Below are 18022 nucleotides of genomic sequence, written 5' to 3'. Positions count from 1 at the left end.
AACATAAAGATTATAGTCTACTCGGAAAGAAGAAATGAAAAAGACTATGGGAAGTTGCATTATAAACCTGTCATGTGGCCCTTAGCCTTTGAACATGCTGTGAGAATCCAGTCAAGATAGGAAACAAACAAACCACACTATCCACCGCATTTTGAAATGCAATCTTGCTCTCTTTGGGTAACCAATTGCACAACGTCATGAGTTCTGTTTTTGACTATTGGAATAGCTACACCATCATTTTCTTTCGAACCCAACTTTTCTTTCTTTCTTGTTGGTGTTTGGATCCAGTGAATGGTCTTTGAGAAGTTTAACATGAATAACTTTTTGTCAGTGCAGTGTTGAATAGATATGAGTCATTCCATCTGGTAGTTAATAATGGCACACAGCATTCAGTCCTGTCTGGACAGACCACCTGTCTGTAAACTTGAGCCGTATGGACGGATGGAGCGTCTCCCTTATTTCGTTTACCTCACTGCTACTGACAATAATTACGCATAGAGAGGGTATTTACCTGGGAGGGAAGTCTAATGTCCGTACTGCTCAGTGCATCTACATGCAGCAGAAGGTGAAATACCCAGGGCTCGATGGAAAGTATAGCTCCCCATGTTTGCTAACCAAAGAGGCACAAACCCAAACATGCAGGCGAGACATCTGTTAGCGTTTACCTCGTTGTACCAAAAACGGTTACATCATTTAAGGATAAGTTATGACCCAGTATGGGTTTTGAGTGTAATCCTTTTGCTGCATGGCAAAGAACAGAGTTGACTTCATTTACTTTATTTTTCAATCCTGCAATTGGAAACTGATTCTACTTAACTTTCACATCTGGAAGAATTTAGCGCTGGTCAGACCTGAAGCAGTCTTGTTACCCTGAAGTCGTCCACATCACTCGTACTCTTGTGCTCTCTCATAAGCAAGAGTGTTGACGGTTCAACTCGGCAGTCATTTTCTCGCATGCCTACTTCCAACACTGTGGATCATTAGACTGCTCTGCAGGTAGTGAATGAACCAGAATCATGCAACCATGCATGTGTGCCTTGTACTGGGTGGCATGCTAGTGTGTGAAAGTGCATCATATCATTTTTGAGAACTTCCTGTCCGGAATGCAATCTGGATGTATGTTAGTGATTTGAAATCCATGGGGGTAAAAGGACTGTAAAAAAAGATTAGATTAAGTTGTGTTCTAATCTCTGCGAAAATGATCTAAATACAATGCAGACAAAAAGCAGAAATCCCAGCACTGGGTTTGAGTTTAATAGTCCTCCTTGGTTTTGGGACAGATTATTTGCAGTGTTTTTCTTGAAGTAAATCTCTTCTCTACATTTCTCGTTTTTTTTTTTTTTGTTGCAATAATGGGGCTAAAAATAGAGCCTTTTAGTGAGAAAAGCTGTATACGGAATGCAGCTTATTGAAAGTACCAAACGGTGCGGAGAAGTGAAACACACAATTCTCTGGAGCAGAACAAAACTGGCCACGAGCTATTGGAAAGAATACATGGTGGGCCGCCACAATAGGTTGCAGGCACGTCGTCTCCAGACCCTCTGACTCCGGACTGGAGCCTTTACTCCCTCCACCGCTGCTGCTTTCACAGCCATCTGAATAAGTGCAGCGTAGGTCCTATGCTGCGCGTCAGTCAGATTTTTATATATATCCCCCCCTCTATCAGCAGAGGTCTGGTCCCTCTGACTCTACTGAGTGCCTCTGTTAGCCTGGCAGTTGCGCAGTGAGACGAGTTTGGTCCTTGCTGTCCTGGTCGGTTGAGGAAGTGGAGGTTGGATTTTTTGAAAATGATCAAATTTGCATTTCAGCCAGAACAGTTGAAGGATCGGCCGCGTAAGCTGCAGTAAATGTTTTTTCATACTACCCTAGTTTTTTATGTGAGAATATATTTAATAGTTTGGATGTCACTCACAAACTGAGGCAGAATGCTCATAAGATGGCTGATAATAACTAAAATACACTTCAGACGCTATGGCACTCCTCTGTGTGTCCTCCAGCTACAGTGGAGGTCTTCAGGCACCGGTCATACATTTTGAAGAGATGAGATCATGGTTTATGGAGTTGAACCGTCTGTGAGCTGTTTTGTAGCAGAATAAATGGCCCCCGCCTGAAACCATGTGGGAAAGCCACTGTCCTAATTTATTCCATTTTATTTTGTTTCGTGTCTTACTCTCATCTGTGAATTTTCCTCCTTTGTCTTGAGATAATGACAGTTAAGTCCTCGGACTTCTGCCTGCTTGAGCAGCTTGCCAGCTATATACAATTTCTGAACTGGTCCAACTAGTTAATCCTCTTGCATGGTTCTTTTGCCTTCTCTGTTTTCTTCTGCCAGGCTTTTTATTCCAAATGTCTCTGGGCCCTCCTCCGTTGTAAATCTGAATAAAACATGGCAGGCAATACGTTGGGGGTTATTTGTTAATCATAGAGACCCGCGGATCAAGTTTTTCTTGTTCCCGTGTATTTATCTGAGGGCCGTTGGCCTGATCGTTCCTTTTTTTTTTTTAACTGAAAGAGACTAGATTTAATAAGCCACACTCAAATCTTCTACAAGCAACTATCATTTTGCGTGGTTAGACTGTCGTCCCTTTCAGAAAAACTCATTTTTACTACAGCCTTACTTTGTAAACCTTTACGCTTGCGTCTGATTTTGCTCAGCATCTAACCCGTTGGCAATTGTCAATGACGAGAATTAAAAATAAATCTAGAATGATCCAATCCTCTGGTCAGTTGTCCCGTTTACTTATGTAGGTCATATCGCGATGTCGGTATTAAAATAACTGTTCCTCACCCTTCAACCTGCTTTGTTAAAACTACCGTGTGGAACTGTTATAAAGCGGAGTAAACGTTCAAGAAAGTACTGTTTTCACTCAAAACGCTTAACATACAATTACAGGATCCTGGAAAGATAAAATAAATAAAGATCATTCCAATCTTAAGGTGAATAAGATCTAGTATGTGAAGATAATTTGTCCACAGATGTGAGATGATACACAGGCTTTTAACTAAAGCTTCCTGGTGGTTGTGGACTCTTGTTTAACTTCTAAGTCCTCTACACCACTTTGTCTCAGACAGGAAGTTCCTTTCATCCGGAAACCTTTTTTTTCTCTTTTTTTTAAAGGAAGCAACTACGACACAGGAAGTAACTGCAGTAGTTCTCTCTGCTGTTAGCCTCGGACTTTGATGGGTGTGGATACACCAATGTATTGTATTGTTGCACAGGAAGTGCAGAGGAGTAGCTGGCCATTCTGTCAGCTGAGCCATTGTTTATCTCTTGCATATTGGTTGCACCTCTTTATATTTGGTCAGGCTGGGTTGCATTGTGTAGGAGTCTGGGAAAAGCTGCCATTGCGGACTTTGAGTCGCTGCGTCATGCACACAATTCATTACACACACACACACACACTTTACAAAGGCCTAACAGTAGTCATACCAGTTAGAATCCTATTGAAGAGTGGAATATGCTGTTCCTTACAGGCCAAATACCGCGTACATGTAGTTGCACGCCCCAGGCCACTTCAGGGTCTATTCATGGCACTTTGACCACACCACAAGCCAAGGTTTGATGTGGTACCCATCTAGACATGGGTGGAGCTGCATGGAATGACTTCAATCTTCTAAAACACCAGACCAAAACTGTTGCAAGAAAACCTTATTCTAGCTATTCCAGCCTCTTACCTCAGACAACTTGATCGCTTTACCTTGGGTTATGTATGCATGCAGGGGGTAGAGCTATCATTTTAAATCTTGGTTTTGCCCAGACAGAAGTGTTCCCATTCCAACTTAATCTGTTAGATTCCTTTGAATTACTTTTTAAAGCTACAAACTGCTCCGGACCATAAGCAAATTAATCATGTTTGTATTTGCCTTTGGGTTTACACCGAGAAGTCTCTGCGACCGAGTCGTAGGGTGTAGCTTACAGAGTGCCAGGGGCGCACACTAATGATTTCCTAAAGTTGCAAATGGCAGTGATTTTAAACTTGCGTCAAATGCAAACGGCTTAATAGGGTTGCAGCTAAAATTTTAATGCTGCAGAAAAGGTATAATTTGACTACGTTTAAACACTGAGGAATGCTGAATCTCTTGCTCTAGTTTAAAAAAAATCTCTAAGTGTGCTGTGCGCTCCAGTTCAACACAGATTGCAATGTGCACTTTATAAAATGAAGAATCAGTTTCTGTTCAGTTTCTGTATGTGTCAACTGTTCTTCTGTTAATAAGAGTTAGTTTCTGCTTCTATGTATGTATCAGCATTGCTAGACCTCCCCTGAAAATACAGACACGGAAGCAGTTTAATAAAAAACTGAATGTGGGTAGAGTGGGTACATGAGATGGTTCTGATTGCCTGTAAAGTGAATACAGGGAAAGTATTCACCTCAGAATACTCAGTTCATCGTAACCACGTCCACTGGAACATTGAAACAAATGAGCTGCCCCTCTGAGCGCTATTGACGGCTTCATGGAACGTCGAAGAATCTGTTCTTTGTTACTTGTTGAGTTGAGCTTGGGGGTTGAAGAGCAGTTGTGGGATAAAGTAGCAGCTTGAAACCGAGAGGAGGAACTGTGTAGAGTCGTGGTTGCATTCACTGCCGACATCATGGGATTTTATTGAAGGATCTTTTCACACTCGGAATTACAAACAATTATTTTGTGTTGGTGTTTTTCCCAGGTGATTATATAGTTCATAACGTTGTGGCTTGGTTCTTTAGTTTATCTCTTATTGAATTATATTATATAAACTTGACTTACTAAACTTCAAAAGATGCAGCAGTGCCTCGGTGTCATACCAATAAGGTTCCATACAGAAGAACCAGCGTTTGTCTCTTCTCTGAATTGACTGAAGGTTCAACGGCAACATCTCATTCCGAACACATCAGACTGTTTCCTCGCTCCAACTCTTTTATTTGTTTGCACAACACAAGTATGTAATTTATACCTTTTGTTTAAACTAACAAATCATAAACTGCACTGTGATACAGACACTTCCCTAGTTTGATTTTGTATGGAGAAGTGCGAGTGAATGAGTGAGTTTGTGTGTGGGTGGCTGAATGGGGATGTGAGACAAAAGTCTGGCTCTGCTGAAGTGGAAATGTACAGTGGGTAGCTGGAAGAGAAATTGGTCAAGACAGAATTGCATGACCTGAAATAGTTACTGGATCTGCATACAGGCAACATGCAGGCATGGAGTAGAGCATGTGTGCTGCTCCATGCACCATGTCGAAGTGTCCCTGAGCAAAGACACCCAACCCTCAATTGCTCCCCAGGCAAAAATGTAAAAAATGCAAAAATGCTATATAAGTTGCTTTGGATAAAATGTAATGCAATGTACACACCGCATTCTCTCTTATCTTTCTATACTTATAACTTAGGAATCCTTTTTTGCTTCTATGAACTTGAAAGCAACCTCCATTTGTAAGAATGCATATTAGACTTTTACATGTTCACGTTTTGCTGAGCCCTCCGCCTTCCCCATACCTGCTGTGCCTTCCAGCCAATCACATATTTGAGCCCATGGGCAAGTTTGAATACGAATGATGCTGTGACATGTTTAGCAGTCCCTCCTCGGTGCAGCGGCCTGAGCCTTGCAGAGATTTCCCAGGGTGTTTGGTACTCTTGGCTGCAAGGTTTGTGGGGGAGGGTGAGGGGGTCAGACCACTGCTGGTCACACCAGGCAGCATTGAGACACTTTGGAGGTGCCAAAACACACTTGCTAATCCTCCAACCCGGAACAGAAGTGAGTCACACTACCCTAGCACCTAAAAGCTGGCTACACCTGAATAAATAAATTTCCGATTTTGCACATTTGTTATCGCAAACACCAAACATACAAATGAACAGCATAATTTAAGTTGGTTCATTTTTGACACATGCACACATCCACAAAACCGAACGAAAGCCAGTGCTGGTGTGTGAGCCCAGTGAGTGGGTGGATACAAGTCTGAGCAAGTCCATGTGAGACTGAAAATTATTCTGGTCACAAGTAAAATTCTGTTGCATCATCCGACAGGCAGCAACTATTGCCACATACTCCACTACTACAATAGTATACTCACTATACTAATTTATACCCACTTGTAGAGTTCTGAACAATCAGTAAAAAGATGTAACACTTCTTCAGCAGCAGAAAAACAGATTTAAAGAAACTGTTGAGGAATCTCAATCAGACCCTGTAGGTGTGTTTGTGCCCTCAAATGTGCAATCGGCCTCGACACCACTGTGTCAAATTCACCCTGCAACTGCTTCAGAAAATACAATGAGGCTTCTATTTAGCATGCACTGAGTTAACTTCCCCTGTGGTGGCCCTTTGTGTGGGTGTGTGTATATCTGTTACCATGTGAGCGTGTGCATCATGATAAAAAGAGTGCTATTCTGGTACCGTATCAATGCAGTGAACAGGGCCCTTCAGAGAGGCTTGCTAGCTGGGCTATGTGGGCCCCTGGCGGTCCGGGTCCTCTCTGACACTGCTGTCCCAACCTCATTTATCATCACTGACCTGTGTTCTTTTCATCAAATACACACACACACACACACACACACACACACACACACACACACACACACACACACAGGACAAATACTCTTGACGTTAGGAAGACAAGAAAGAGATGGAAGGGAAGAAAGTGAGAGGAGGGCAAGAAGGAACAACCAGTTACAAACGCTTGCCCCCTCTTAAGAACCCCAACATGCACACTAGGGCTGTCAAAATCTTAAAAATGACGTTTGAATATTCGCTTTAAAAAAAGATATATTCGAATGTATTCGAATATCTGATTGTGGATTAGGCACATCAATAACAGGACAAATTAATTTGACTTTGAATTAATTTAAATTAATATACTTGCCTACTTGTATAAGTCATTTCTTCTCAGTTTAAACATATTTAACAACATAACATAACAACATACCTTCACAAAAATGCCAAGACCGTGGTCGTGGTTCTTGTCCCCAATATGGCAGGCTTCATTTAATGATTGAAACTGATATTATTAACATTAATTGCAATTTAGTATAGAAATTGAACCGACATTGAATGCTCCGAGCGAGCTGTGGTAAACATCAAACCTTTCCTTGGCATGAAAAGGAAACTAACCAGTGCATGAAGCTGTCTATCTTGTCTATTTTATTTATGCAATATAAAATCAGTACAGTAGCACGCCACCTGCAAAAGCAGACTGTCACGCCGCTGCTGTTTTTTTAATATTTTCACATTTGAATATAGAATATTCATTGACAGCCCTAATGCAAACACTCAAGCGCGCACACACACACACACACACATATTTCATCCAATTTCATGTCAGCTGTGAGAAAAAAACATAACCCTTGACAAGGAAGCGCATTTAAAGGCAAAGGTGCATTTCAAATCGGAGAGTAGATTTGATGTTTTGTTTTTTGACTTCATCCTTGTGTTTCTGTCTTCTTCTGTTGTCTCTTCAGGCCTTTGGGAACGCCAAGACCGCCCACAACAACAACTCAAGCCGCTTTGGCAAATTCATTCAGGTGAATTACCTGGAGACAGGAGTAGTCAGAGGGTGAGTACCAGCGTGTGCATGTGTTTTTGTATTTTGGTGTGTGCTTCTTTTGCAACAAGGCTTTAATCTGCAGTACCGCAGCATACAGGAACCGTGGTTTCTGTATGCTCCGGCAGTAGCGCCGCAGGATCTTCCACTTCTCTATAACCCAATGTCTTCATCAATGTGGATCCTCCTCTGTGTTCTGCGTGCGTGTAGACTAACATTCAACCACTGGCACGTCCTTCCTTTTTATATCAGCAGTCAGACTGTGTTCAGGAGCTGTATCGGAGTCTGGTCAGCTGTGTGACTTCCTCATCAAGACAAGGGAACAGCAGCCTAGTACAGTTTCTTTAAAAACGTGTAGTGTACATTTTGCTTATTTGGATATTTTTAGACTAAAGGTAAATGGGATGAGATTGTTTCATACTAGTAATAGAATTGTATTTCCAACCTCTTTAAAAGCCTGTGGCGAAAGCTGCACGGTTAGTGGGAAACCCCAACCTGATTATCCTCTAATGGCAGTGTACTGTAAATTTAGTAAACAAAAAAAACACCGTCCACAGTCTACCGTCACCGTACTCGTTGATGTAGCCTTTTGCTTCCCACCAGTAAGGTTTGGAGCGACATCACAGCTCAGTCCTGTAGTCCTCACAAAGGCTGGCTGTCTATCCTCTTCATCCTCAGCGGCAGCCATTCAGACAGTCAATAGAGAAGAGCAACAAAGGGAAGGCTGCTGTTCTGCTACGCTCTGCTTTCTGAGCGGACCGACTGACAGACGGGATGTTTTTTTTCTCTCTGCCGCTCACTGAGTCCTTCGAGGTCTCGGTCCGGCTAATCCGTCTCACTGCGACCTGAGCAAGATGGGACAGAACAATAAAAAGAAAAGGAAGGAGGCGTGTCAGTGAAAGATGTCTGAGCATAAACATGTGCTCTATGCATTTCTAGATGTGTGTCGGGAGAGTTACTCCTCTGGTATATCCTGCATGGCCTGTATGTTGGGCTGTGCTTTTCTCAAAACTGGCTGTTATGAACATTCCTGCAGCTTCTCCATTGTAGCATTTCACATGGACAAAGACTCTTTTTAAGAAGCTCACATTCACTTATTGTCTCGTGTAGCCCTTAATGTTCAAAACCCCCTGACAAATAAGTCTATAAACCTATTTGAACAGGCATATGTTATAATGCAGAGCCAATGAGTCTAACTCCAGCATTCTCTGAAATGTATCCTGGATCAGGAAGAGGTATGAAAAAAGTTTTAAAAGAATATATATATATATATATATATATATATATAACTCTCAAATGACCTCCACAAATACAGAACAATTGAAGTACAGGACACCCATTGTAAGTTAAGGTCAAATAGTGTGACCCGGACTATGACACCGAAAACAAATCTCACAGCAACAATTTCTATAGTATTCAGTAAAGTTGCGTATTATTTGCAGTGAAGACAACTCTGAGAAAAACAGCTGTGGAGTAAATCTACGAAGCTGGCCTCAGCTTTCTAGTTTAAGAAGATGGACAGAGCCATGCTTCTCACATCACAGCTCTATTCCTAGTGTGCCATGAGGACTGGCGTCAGTGTTGTTTTCTCCCGGCTGTAGAAAAAACAACTGTTACTTATAAAATCTGATTTAGACATTTTTATGGCCTTGGCCAGATGCGGGGCGTAAATACCGCTGCTTTTAGTGCATATCTCATGACTGCAATGGTCTGAAAGCATACCTTTACCCCGGCTGGAGCCTTTCAGTCTCCATAGTCAGCTATCGTATACAAAAAAATGAAATGAATTAATGCCAAAGCAGGCTGTTTGTAGATGTGTGTGTGTGTGTGTGCTACAATCCATCTGACCGTATCTGACTGCTTTGTTCACTCTTTGATTGTGCCGACCATCTGTCCTCACTTCCCCTCTTGCTCCTCCCCTCATTTCTTATTACCAGCCCACTTTCACATATGACCTAAAAACACACACAGCGACGGACAGGGCCGAGTGACCTTTTGTGTTAAGTGATTCATGCTGATTGTTATTTCTTCTTCCCCTTTTTTCTACTCGCCTCTTGTCCTCTCCGTCTTGCAGCGCTGTGGTGGAGAAGTATCTCCTGGAGAAGTCTCGTCTGGTTTCCAGAGAAAAGAACGAGAGGTGAGCAGGGGTCACAAGCCTTCATCCCCGCTGACCTTCATGGGGCCGTCTGTCCAAACATGGGGAGCCTCTGATGGTTGGATATAAAGTTCAGCCGGAGGCTCCAGTCTTTGACTTTGGATTTCCATCTGACTGAACGCTTAAACCTCCACATACATGTACTCAAATATCCACTCTAGATCGGGAGATTGGCTTCCTAGATTCCTGTTAAAGTGCTGTCTTCAGCCGTGTGTTTTTAGACTCGTGTCTGAAGCGGATGGTTTGTAGTCTTTGTTGGAATTTGAATGTAGCAGTGATGGCTCATATTCACATACTTTGGTGGGAGGTAGGCTAACCATATCCATAACACCAAAAAGGAGGGCACTATTCGGTATTTGAGGCTGTAAATCAGGGGTGTCAAACTCATTTCATTTTTTTGGGGGGAGGGGTGAACGTTACGCGGACGTTGTGGGCCGACGAGGGGTGGCGGGAGTCAGCGATCCCCCAGTGATTCCTCCCACTGTCGTCGGTAGTTGCTTCCACGGTAGTTGCATCCACTTTCGCTTCAGAGCTGGACCCGAGGGGCTTTCTGGAGCTGCCTTCACCATTCTTTCAAATCAACACTCCTCCAAGAGACCCGCCCTCCTCTGACTCTAATGGTTTGTTTCAGGTTCACGGCCAATCAAACCAACGATTGCAGCGAGTATTTCCCAAATTAGGGGCAGAATAGGACGAGTCGGAAAATACCGGACAAAGGCCGGCCCGTATTGATTCAAAGCGGGACACGCTATTTTACGGGACGATTCCGTATTTTAAGGGATGGGTGGCAACCCTAGATGTGACCGTCAGTGACTTGTGTGAGATAATAAGATTAAACGTTTTGTATAAACAGAGATACAAACTTGAAAATATCAGTTTCCTACTCACTCGCTGCTCATTCTTCCTTTGTAGGCCTTTGTTACTCACTGTGTCATTCACTAGAGACTAGATTACAGGTTGGCTGCTACTTGTGTGATTAATGTGCAAACAAGTACTTGGACTTTGGTTATTCAGGAGAACAGTCGGCGCGTTGGGGGAGTGAGCAAATTCTCCACTATTCTTTTGCTTAAAAGTCTTTCATCTTACTCATGAGTGAGTCAAAAGTAGAAACCGGTCGGATTTTGGATCAAATCCAGTTATATTGTTATCTTAATTAAACAAATTAAAGCCTCCCTGCCTTCTTTATAAGATATATAAGAACGGCACAGCTTTAACCACAATGTGGTGTTGATCTCATTGTTATCAACATATTGATAGTTTTATAATTCCCTAGATTCATACAGATACCATGCGGACAAGCACTAAGGGGCGTCAGTCTTTAAAACCACAACCTACCACTGGGGAAGCAGTTGATGCTTTGTGTATAGAAAGCTACTGTAGCTTTTGTCAGAAAAGAGTGTTTCACGTTTCCGATCCAGATTTTCCCAGCTAGCTTTGAATAAATATAGTCCCCTTGCATTGATGAGCCAGCCTCTCTTGGTCCGTCATTGTCCTGTTGGTCTCCTGGCCTTAAGTTGCTGTTGCTAGTGCATCTTTCCTGTCTAGTAAGGGAGCAACTCCACCAGATGATGTAATTGTTTCTTAGTGATACATGTGAGAACTCATTACTCCTGTGTGTTTTTTACAACAAAGCTTTGATGCCTACCCACTGATAGCTGGAGTGGAAGACTTCATTTTCTAAATATTGTTAAATTATTAATCCAGACATTGTATAAAGCTAATTAAAAGAAGACAATGTACTCGCTTTTGGTTTATCACCCTCTTATTTGTGGTCATAATAAAGCTCATATCCTTAAAACCGCTCACCAGGTAATAAAACAAATACATTCTGGATGCAGATGCTATCACGTGTATCCCCTTGACGAGCAGTTGAAAGAATATTTCCTTGATGTGTGTTGCCTTTACAGGAACTACCATGTGTTTTACTACCTGCTGTTGGGCGCTTCAGAGGAGGAGAAGAAGGAGTTCAAGCTACTGCCGCCTGAAGACTACTTCTACCTCAAGCAGGTACAGTACTGCTCCACTATCCCTTCACACCCAGCAGTTTATTGTCTTTACATTCGACAACAACAACAAAAATCCATTAATTGTTATTCCACCTTGTTCCGGTTGCTCACCCTTTGCAAATAACCTTCCGATATGGTCAATGAAGTATAATCAGTTGTTGTGGGCAATTTGACCTTATGAGGAAACCCTGTATTTGCCTTGGAGCCAACCCTGTATTCATGAAGACTGTCAGGCTGCTGAATAAGCCGCCGTGCATGCCCTGCATGTCAATGAAGCAGTCTTTGTTTGCTCGGTTTTTATTCCCCTTCATTACCTCTTCCCTTAACCGGTGGGTTGCTGGGTGCTTATTGCCATACGCTGTATGTTTTATCCCATAGCAAAACTTTAAGATAGAAGATGAGGAAGACCTGCGACATGACTTTGAAAGGCTGCAGCAGGCAATGGAGATGGTCGGCTTCCTTCCTGCCACCAAGAAACAGTAAGTGAATAACATTGATATATGTATAGTGCACAAAAGAGACCTAATGTTCTTCCAGACATGTTGAATGGATTGTGTTGAAACGGAAATGTATTTTGGTCCGTACCAAAAATATAAATATCAAAGGAGACTGGACAATAACGATTGCATCCAATTGGCTAATGTAGCCGTTTATTTGAAACCATGGACAGATGCAGCACCCATACAATGCTTCTAATCAGTTGACGAGTGAACATAAACGGATGGTAACACTAAAGAACAGCATGTGAAGCGCTGTTCTTAGCTGTGTCATGTGACTGCACTGTCACTGTGGCTTTCTGCTCACATAGGCTTTGTCACGGTATTGCAGGATTTTTTTGGTGCTTTCGGCCATCTTGTATCTGGGCAACGTGACGTACAGGTGTAAGTCGACGGGCCGAGATGAGGGGTTGGACGTAGGACCGCCAGAGGTCCTGGCTACGCTGTCTGACCTGCTGAAGGTAACGTTTGCCTTTTTTGTTCCATTGAGACCCCGTTCTTCGGGGGTCCGGGACGGTCAACGTTAACTTGCGTGGACTCCCTCTCAGGTCAAGGAGGAGCTGCTGGTTGAAGCTCTAACGAAGAGGAAAACTGTGACGGTCAACGACAAGCTGATCCTCCCGTACAGCCACTCTGAGGTAGGCACCAGCCACGAAGACGTCTCTGCAGCCTGTGATCACTATAATGGGGTCCAGCCGTAGACTAATTGGTGGCCTTGTGCGTCTGCTTCTATATTGATACCACACACAAGAGTAGATCTCTTCTTCCTGTCAATTTTCTCTGCTTTCTTTTCTCATGGCCTCTGATACTTCTGTTGTTATTCTGTTACTACATCTCAGAAGATATTTTTGACTTGTTAGATTTATAATGTTTTTCCCGGGAGATGTTCAAAAGCAATATATGAAGTAATTACATTCAGCTTCATCGAGCAATGGTCACATCAATGCATCACTAATATAATCCAATAAAATAATATACTTGGGCATGCTGAAATATAATTTTAGAATGCAAGGCCTTTGTCAACTATTTATCCTCTGTGGTATGGCTTTTACCATCACTTATGACGGCACCTCTGCAGCTGTTCTTTTTGTTGTTACAGTACTCATTGTCCCCTATTCTTCCTATCAGGCTATCACAGCAAGAGATTCCATGGCCAAATCTCTGTACAGCGCGTTGTTTGACTGGATTGTCCTTCGCATCAATCACTCACTGCTTAACAAGAAGGATATGGAGGAGTCCGTCCCAGTAAGACACAAAAACACACGCACGCACACACACAACAGTACAAACTGTACAAATGAAAGATTTTTCTCTTCTTATACACCTGAAGGAATGTTGTATTTGATTTGATGGTGATTGCTATGCATTCCCCTTTCTTCTCATCACTGGTCTTCGGTTACCTCTCTTTTCCAGTGTTTGTCCATCGGTGTCCTGGACATTTTCGGGTTTGAGGACTTTGAGACCAACAGCTTTGAGCAGTTCTGTATCAACTATGCAAACGAGCAGCTGCAGTATTACTTCAACAATCACATCTTCAACCTGGAGCAGGTGGGTGATGCTATTTAGTTTGCCTTCCCTTGAAATCTTTGGACATGACGCACCTAACAGCACACCATCAGAAGATTTAAAATTCACGAGCCACGTCCCTGCTCTGTGTTTATAATAATGAGTACTTGCATGCTGACTCATCCAAACATTTCTTCTCTGAAAGGAGAAAAGGTTGCATGCCAAGTCATGCTGGTTTATCTTCTCCTTTAGAGCAACAAACGTTCAATTTATTGTCAAAACAGTTATTTAGCCAAACTCGACTTAAAAAATACTTCTGCATAGTTTGCCTATCCATGTAAGATGTAAATCTTATTTGAGTTATTAAACTTTCCAACGTGGCTTGATTTTGATCCAAAATGTTCTGTTCTGCCTCAACCAGGAGGAGTACCAGGCGGAGGGCATCACCTGGCACAACATTGACTACACAGACAATGTGGGCTGTATCCATCTGATCAGCAAGAAGCCCACTGGCCTGCTTTACCTGCTGGATGAGGAGAGCAAGTAAGAACAGCTGCAGACGATGCCCCATGGCTTAGAGTAGCAATGGACTTTGCTTTAATTCATCTGAAGCTGTAAATTCATTAGTCACATGTATTTTCCTGTCTCTCTTATTCTCTCTCTCTTTGTGACCGGTTTCCTGCAGCTTTCCCCATGCCACAGATGAGACATTATTAGCTAAATTCAAGCAACAGCACCAGGGAAACAATTACTTTGTGTCCACACCAGTCATGGAGCCTGCTTTTGTCATTCGACACTTTGCTGGGAAAGTCAAATATCAAATCAAGGTAAGGAGGACAGAGTGATAAGACAAGGTAACACCTTCAAAGGGGATTCAATTATACTTAGTTACGCCAGCATATGACCGTTTGTAATGTTGATAAAATAATTGACCTCACCAGGATTTCCGGGAGAAGAACACCGACCACATGCGTCCAGACATCGTGGCGTTGCTGCGGAGCAGCGACCGCGCTTATGTGCGGCAACTCATCGGCATGGACCCGGTGGCCATGTTTCGATGGGGCATCCTGCGCGCCACCATCAGAGGCATTGCTGCTTTTAATGAAGCTGGCCGCTCCTGGGCCGCCAAAACCTCAGGTACTATAAGTAGTGTGACGTGTCAGTCCTTCTTAATAAAGCAAGGTTTATTATGGTAGAACAAAAACGAATATCCATGAAAGGACAGTGGTTTCTTTCAAGGTAGATATATTGTATTACATTTCCAAATGTTTTACTCGCCAGCTGCCTACTCTCCTCCTGTGAAGCTTGTACCACAACTTCAGAGCAATGCAGTTTGTCTGATCTGTAATTAGTCAGCACAGAGAGGAAAATGGAGAAACCTGGGGTTTTAGGAGATTTTGATATTTGCTGGGCAATCCCTTTTGGTGCCAAGTTTAAATAAACTTAATACAGAAGTGAAAGTAAACAGTACAGTACTCTGTTTTATAGGCCTTCTTGTGATTAAATCCATATTAACTGTTTTCTTGTTTTAGGTGTTGTCCGTCCAATCTCCAGAACTCCTTTAGGAGAGCTTCAGCGATCCAATGCCCCGATAGACAGAATGTACAAGTAAGTAATTTATAAACCGGTTGGGTCTTTGGATTTGGACTGCTTTAGCAACTGTCTGGTGTGTTTCCTTTGGAGGAACCTGTCTGCCATAATAACATGTTTCCTGTTTGATGCTCCTTGGTGAAGGAAAATGTTTCCAATGGTTGGTGAACTGTGGACCTCCTCATTCATCCTTTTGGGCCTGGAAGAGATTAGGAAAAACGTAAACTGCATTTAGTTACTGCAGCTTGCAAAAGTCTTTTAAAAAAATTTTTTTTTACGTCACCCGGATGGCTGAATCCTCCACCACATCTCAGTCACCCATCTTCTCCGCCTTTTGGTGACCCCACTATGTGCGGTTCTGTCCTCTCCCCTCCACAGACGAGCTTCTATGCTTGATTTCTACTTTGATCACTCAGAGGAGCGCCCTCTAGAGGCCTTTGAAGACATCTTTGCTAGCTATGAGAGTAAGAAGTAAGTGAATTCAGTGGGCAGGAACAAGTAATGAAGAAATTACACCACGCAGGAAGGAAATGGGTTTTATTTTGAGAAATAGTAACCGTTTGCTCCATTTTTAGAGTTTGCTCCCTTTTGAAAAATCATTAGTCTTTTTTTAGGTCTTTATTAGAGTTGAATAAAAACAATATATCAAATGTTTCCACAGACTGTTTTGTGACACTTTGCTAAATAGAAAAGCAAAGGATGAAAATTAGTAAGCTGATAATACGCATTATAACAGCAAAGTTGCCCCTTACCTTGCAATCCCTCCCTTCCTGCATTGAAATCCCCAACTTCTCCTGAGGCTGTAATAATCTCTCTCCTTCCTCACGTTTATTATTCTAGCTATAGTGCATAGGAAGGTCTTTGTACTGGCCCACAATGATTAGCCATCCGGATTACTTTTGTCAGCTGCTGAGCTTATAAAGCACACAAGCATTCACACAGACAGAGGCACTAAATCTAATAGAATAAAACTGATTAGGGGAGCTTTCTCAAAATGGAACCAAACAATGAAGATATTTTTGGATTGCCTGGCCCTCTGACTTTTGACCCCCTACCTCCTCCTTGTGGATCTAAACATATTGGATAGTACCTGAATGAGTTGAACCCGGCGCATTGCTACTTTTATAAACTCACATTCACTTCTAACAGATCTGCAAACAAGGAGGTGTAGGGGGTCAAATTCATTGAGACTTATTGGCTTTATATCTTTCCCATTCCTTCGCTGCCTGACCTGTTTTCGTGGTCAGTCATGGTACGTATATAAAATAATTGCATGGATAAAGATTCCATATTAACCTCACCAGAACCAGCGTAACTTCAGAAACAATTAAAGGGCCGTGAATCAACCAGTCTCACTAGTAACAACTTAAGTCACACAGCCAGTAACCACCTAAGCATGGAAAAACAGACAGCCAACCACAGCGCCAGCTCCACTCTGCATGTTAACTTCCACAGCTGCAGGAATAGAGAGTGATTACAACCCCTACTTGCAGCACTCTCTTATTGTCTTTTTCTTTTCTTAAAGGGAATATGGCGGCATGGTTGGGTGGCTTAGAGCGTGTTGTGTTTTTCAAGTTCATAATCATGGACAGCAGGAAAATTCATTTTGCGGGTGTTTGGTCATGAGCACAGCATGAAGTTCCTCTCGATATCAGACCCCCGTCCTCTTGTCTTTGGTAACTGCAGCGGTGTGTTTTAATCTGCTGAGTGTTGTTCGGTCACGCCCTACTTTATGTTTTTATTTTTTTTCCGTTCTTCTTCCTTTTCTTGTTTTTTCCCCTCTCTTTTCCTGCTCCCCGTACCCCCCCATGATTCCCCATCCACACTACGTGTGTGTGTGTGTTTGCGTGCGTTTGATCAGAGACATGCACGCAGAGATCATCAGCTCCATTAAGAACTTGCCGTTGGATGGTGAGGACCCTCGCAAGCTGCTGCAGTCCTGGGGTCGCCTCCGCTTCCCTCGACACATCCTCCAGTGAGTCTGCAGACAGACCTGGCATCAGTTCCTCCCATCAGTCCAGTTAGCTCAGGCAGAACACGCTCCTATCAAAGCTTTGTTTTCCCGCCAACAGCAATGTAGACTGTTCTCAGCCTTTATATCCACATTTCATTAATGATTTGGGATCTAATCTAGTACGAACATCACACATTATCAGCTCCGTTCGTAGATGCTATCTAGTTTTCATGAAGGCTAAAGCTGAAATGCCTCAAATACATATTTCCGCATGAGCATCATCGAAAGACTGTGCTGGCATGTGAGGTCTTGTGAAAGTATGTCCGAGCAGCATTTTGGAATCCACAGAAAGTTTTGCTGTTTTAACTAGAACATGAATTAGAGGTGGTGATGAGAGCATGTCTGTCTGTGGAAGTTGACCCTCTGCAGAGCTGATCAGTTTTGTGTTGCATCCCATCCCCTGCGGGAGACTCCCTCCTCTTCCTCTCTTTCATCCTCACCTTGTCACTCACTCAACCCATCGTTCATCCCATCTTTCAGGTGCCACCCTGGATGTCATCACTGACTGCGCATGAAGATGTCAGCCATCCGTACTAACCCGGCTTCTCACATTCCCATCTTGCCACTTGTTCCATCGTCACGCCTTTTAAAATGCTTCGGTCCCTCAAACTCACTTTGCATTTTCTCTCTGTCGTTTTCACAGGAAACACAAGCACACCAAACAGAGGCAGGTCATCCCCAAGGTAAACTTAACTAACGACCGAAGACCCCAATTTTTGTCTAAGGAGAATATTCTGTTA

The 18022-nt window shown here is 42.8% G+C and overlaps 1 protein-coding gene across 5 annotated transcripts in view; it reads left to right on the top strand.

The window, feature by feature from the left end:
• Positions 1-18022, top strand: part of si:zfos-588f8.1 — a 45106-nt gene that overhangs the window by 15982 nt on the left and 11102 nt on the right. For 3 of the 5 annotated variants that reach the window (XM_062563251.1, XM_037468645.2, XM_037468649.2), the window contains exons 5-19: positions 7432-7526; positions 9589-9651; positions 11577-11676; positions 12054-12154; positions 12504-12633; positions 12721-12810; positions 13301-13417; positions 13586-13720; positions 14100-14221; positions 14364-14505; positions 14620-14815; positions 15211-15286; positions 15647-15739; positions 17130-17243; positions 17926-17965. In XM_062563251.1, coding sequence (XP_062419235.1) covers positions 7432-7526; positions 9589-9651; positions 11577-11676; positions 12054-12154; positions 12504-12633; positions 12721-12810; positions 13301-13417; positions 13586-13720; positions 14100-14221; positions 14364-14505; positions 14620-14815; positions 15211-15286; positions 15647-15739; positions 17130-17243; positions 17926-17965 — 1614 coding nt within the window. The remainder of the gene's footprint in view (positions 1-7431; positions 7527-9588; positions 9652-11576; positions 11677-12053; positions 12155-12503; positions 12634-12720; positions 12811-13300; positions 13418-13585; positions 13721-14099; positions 14222-14363; positions 14506-14619; positions 14816-15210; positions 15287-15646; positions 15740-17129; positions 17244-17925; positions 17966-18022) is intronic. The other 2 variants (XM_037468647.2, XM_037468648.2) reach the window with 2 other exon arrangements.

The sequence above is a fragment of the Pungitius pungitius genome, chromosome 7 (assembly GCF_949316345.1).
Source record: "Pungitius pungitius chromosome 7, fPunPun2.1, whole genome shotgun sequence".
In the NCBI taxonomy this organism is placed as follows: Eukaryota; Metazoa; Chordata; class Actinopteri; order Perciformes; family Gasterosteidae; genus Pungitius; species Pungitius pungitius.
Note: the sequence above shows the minus strand (reverse complement) of the source record. Positions and strands in the feature narration are given on the sequence as shown.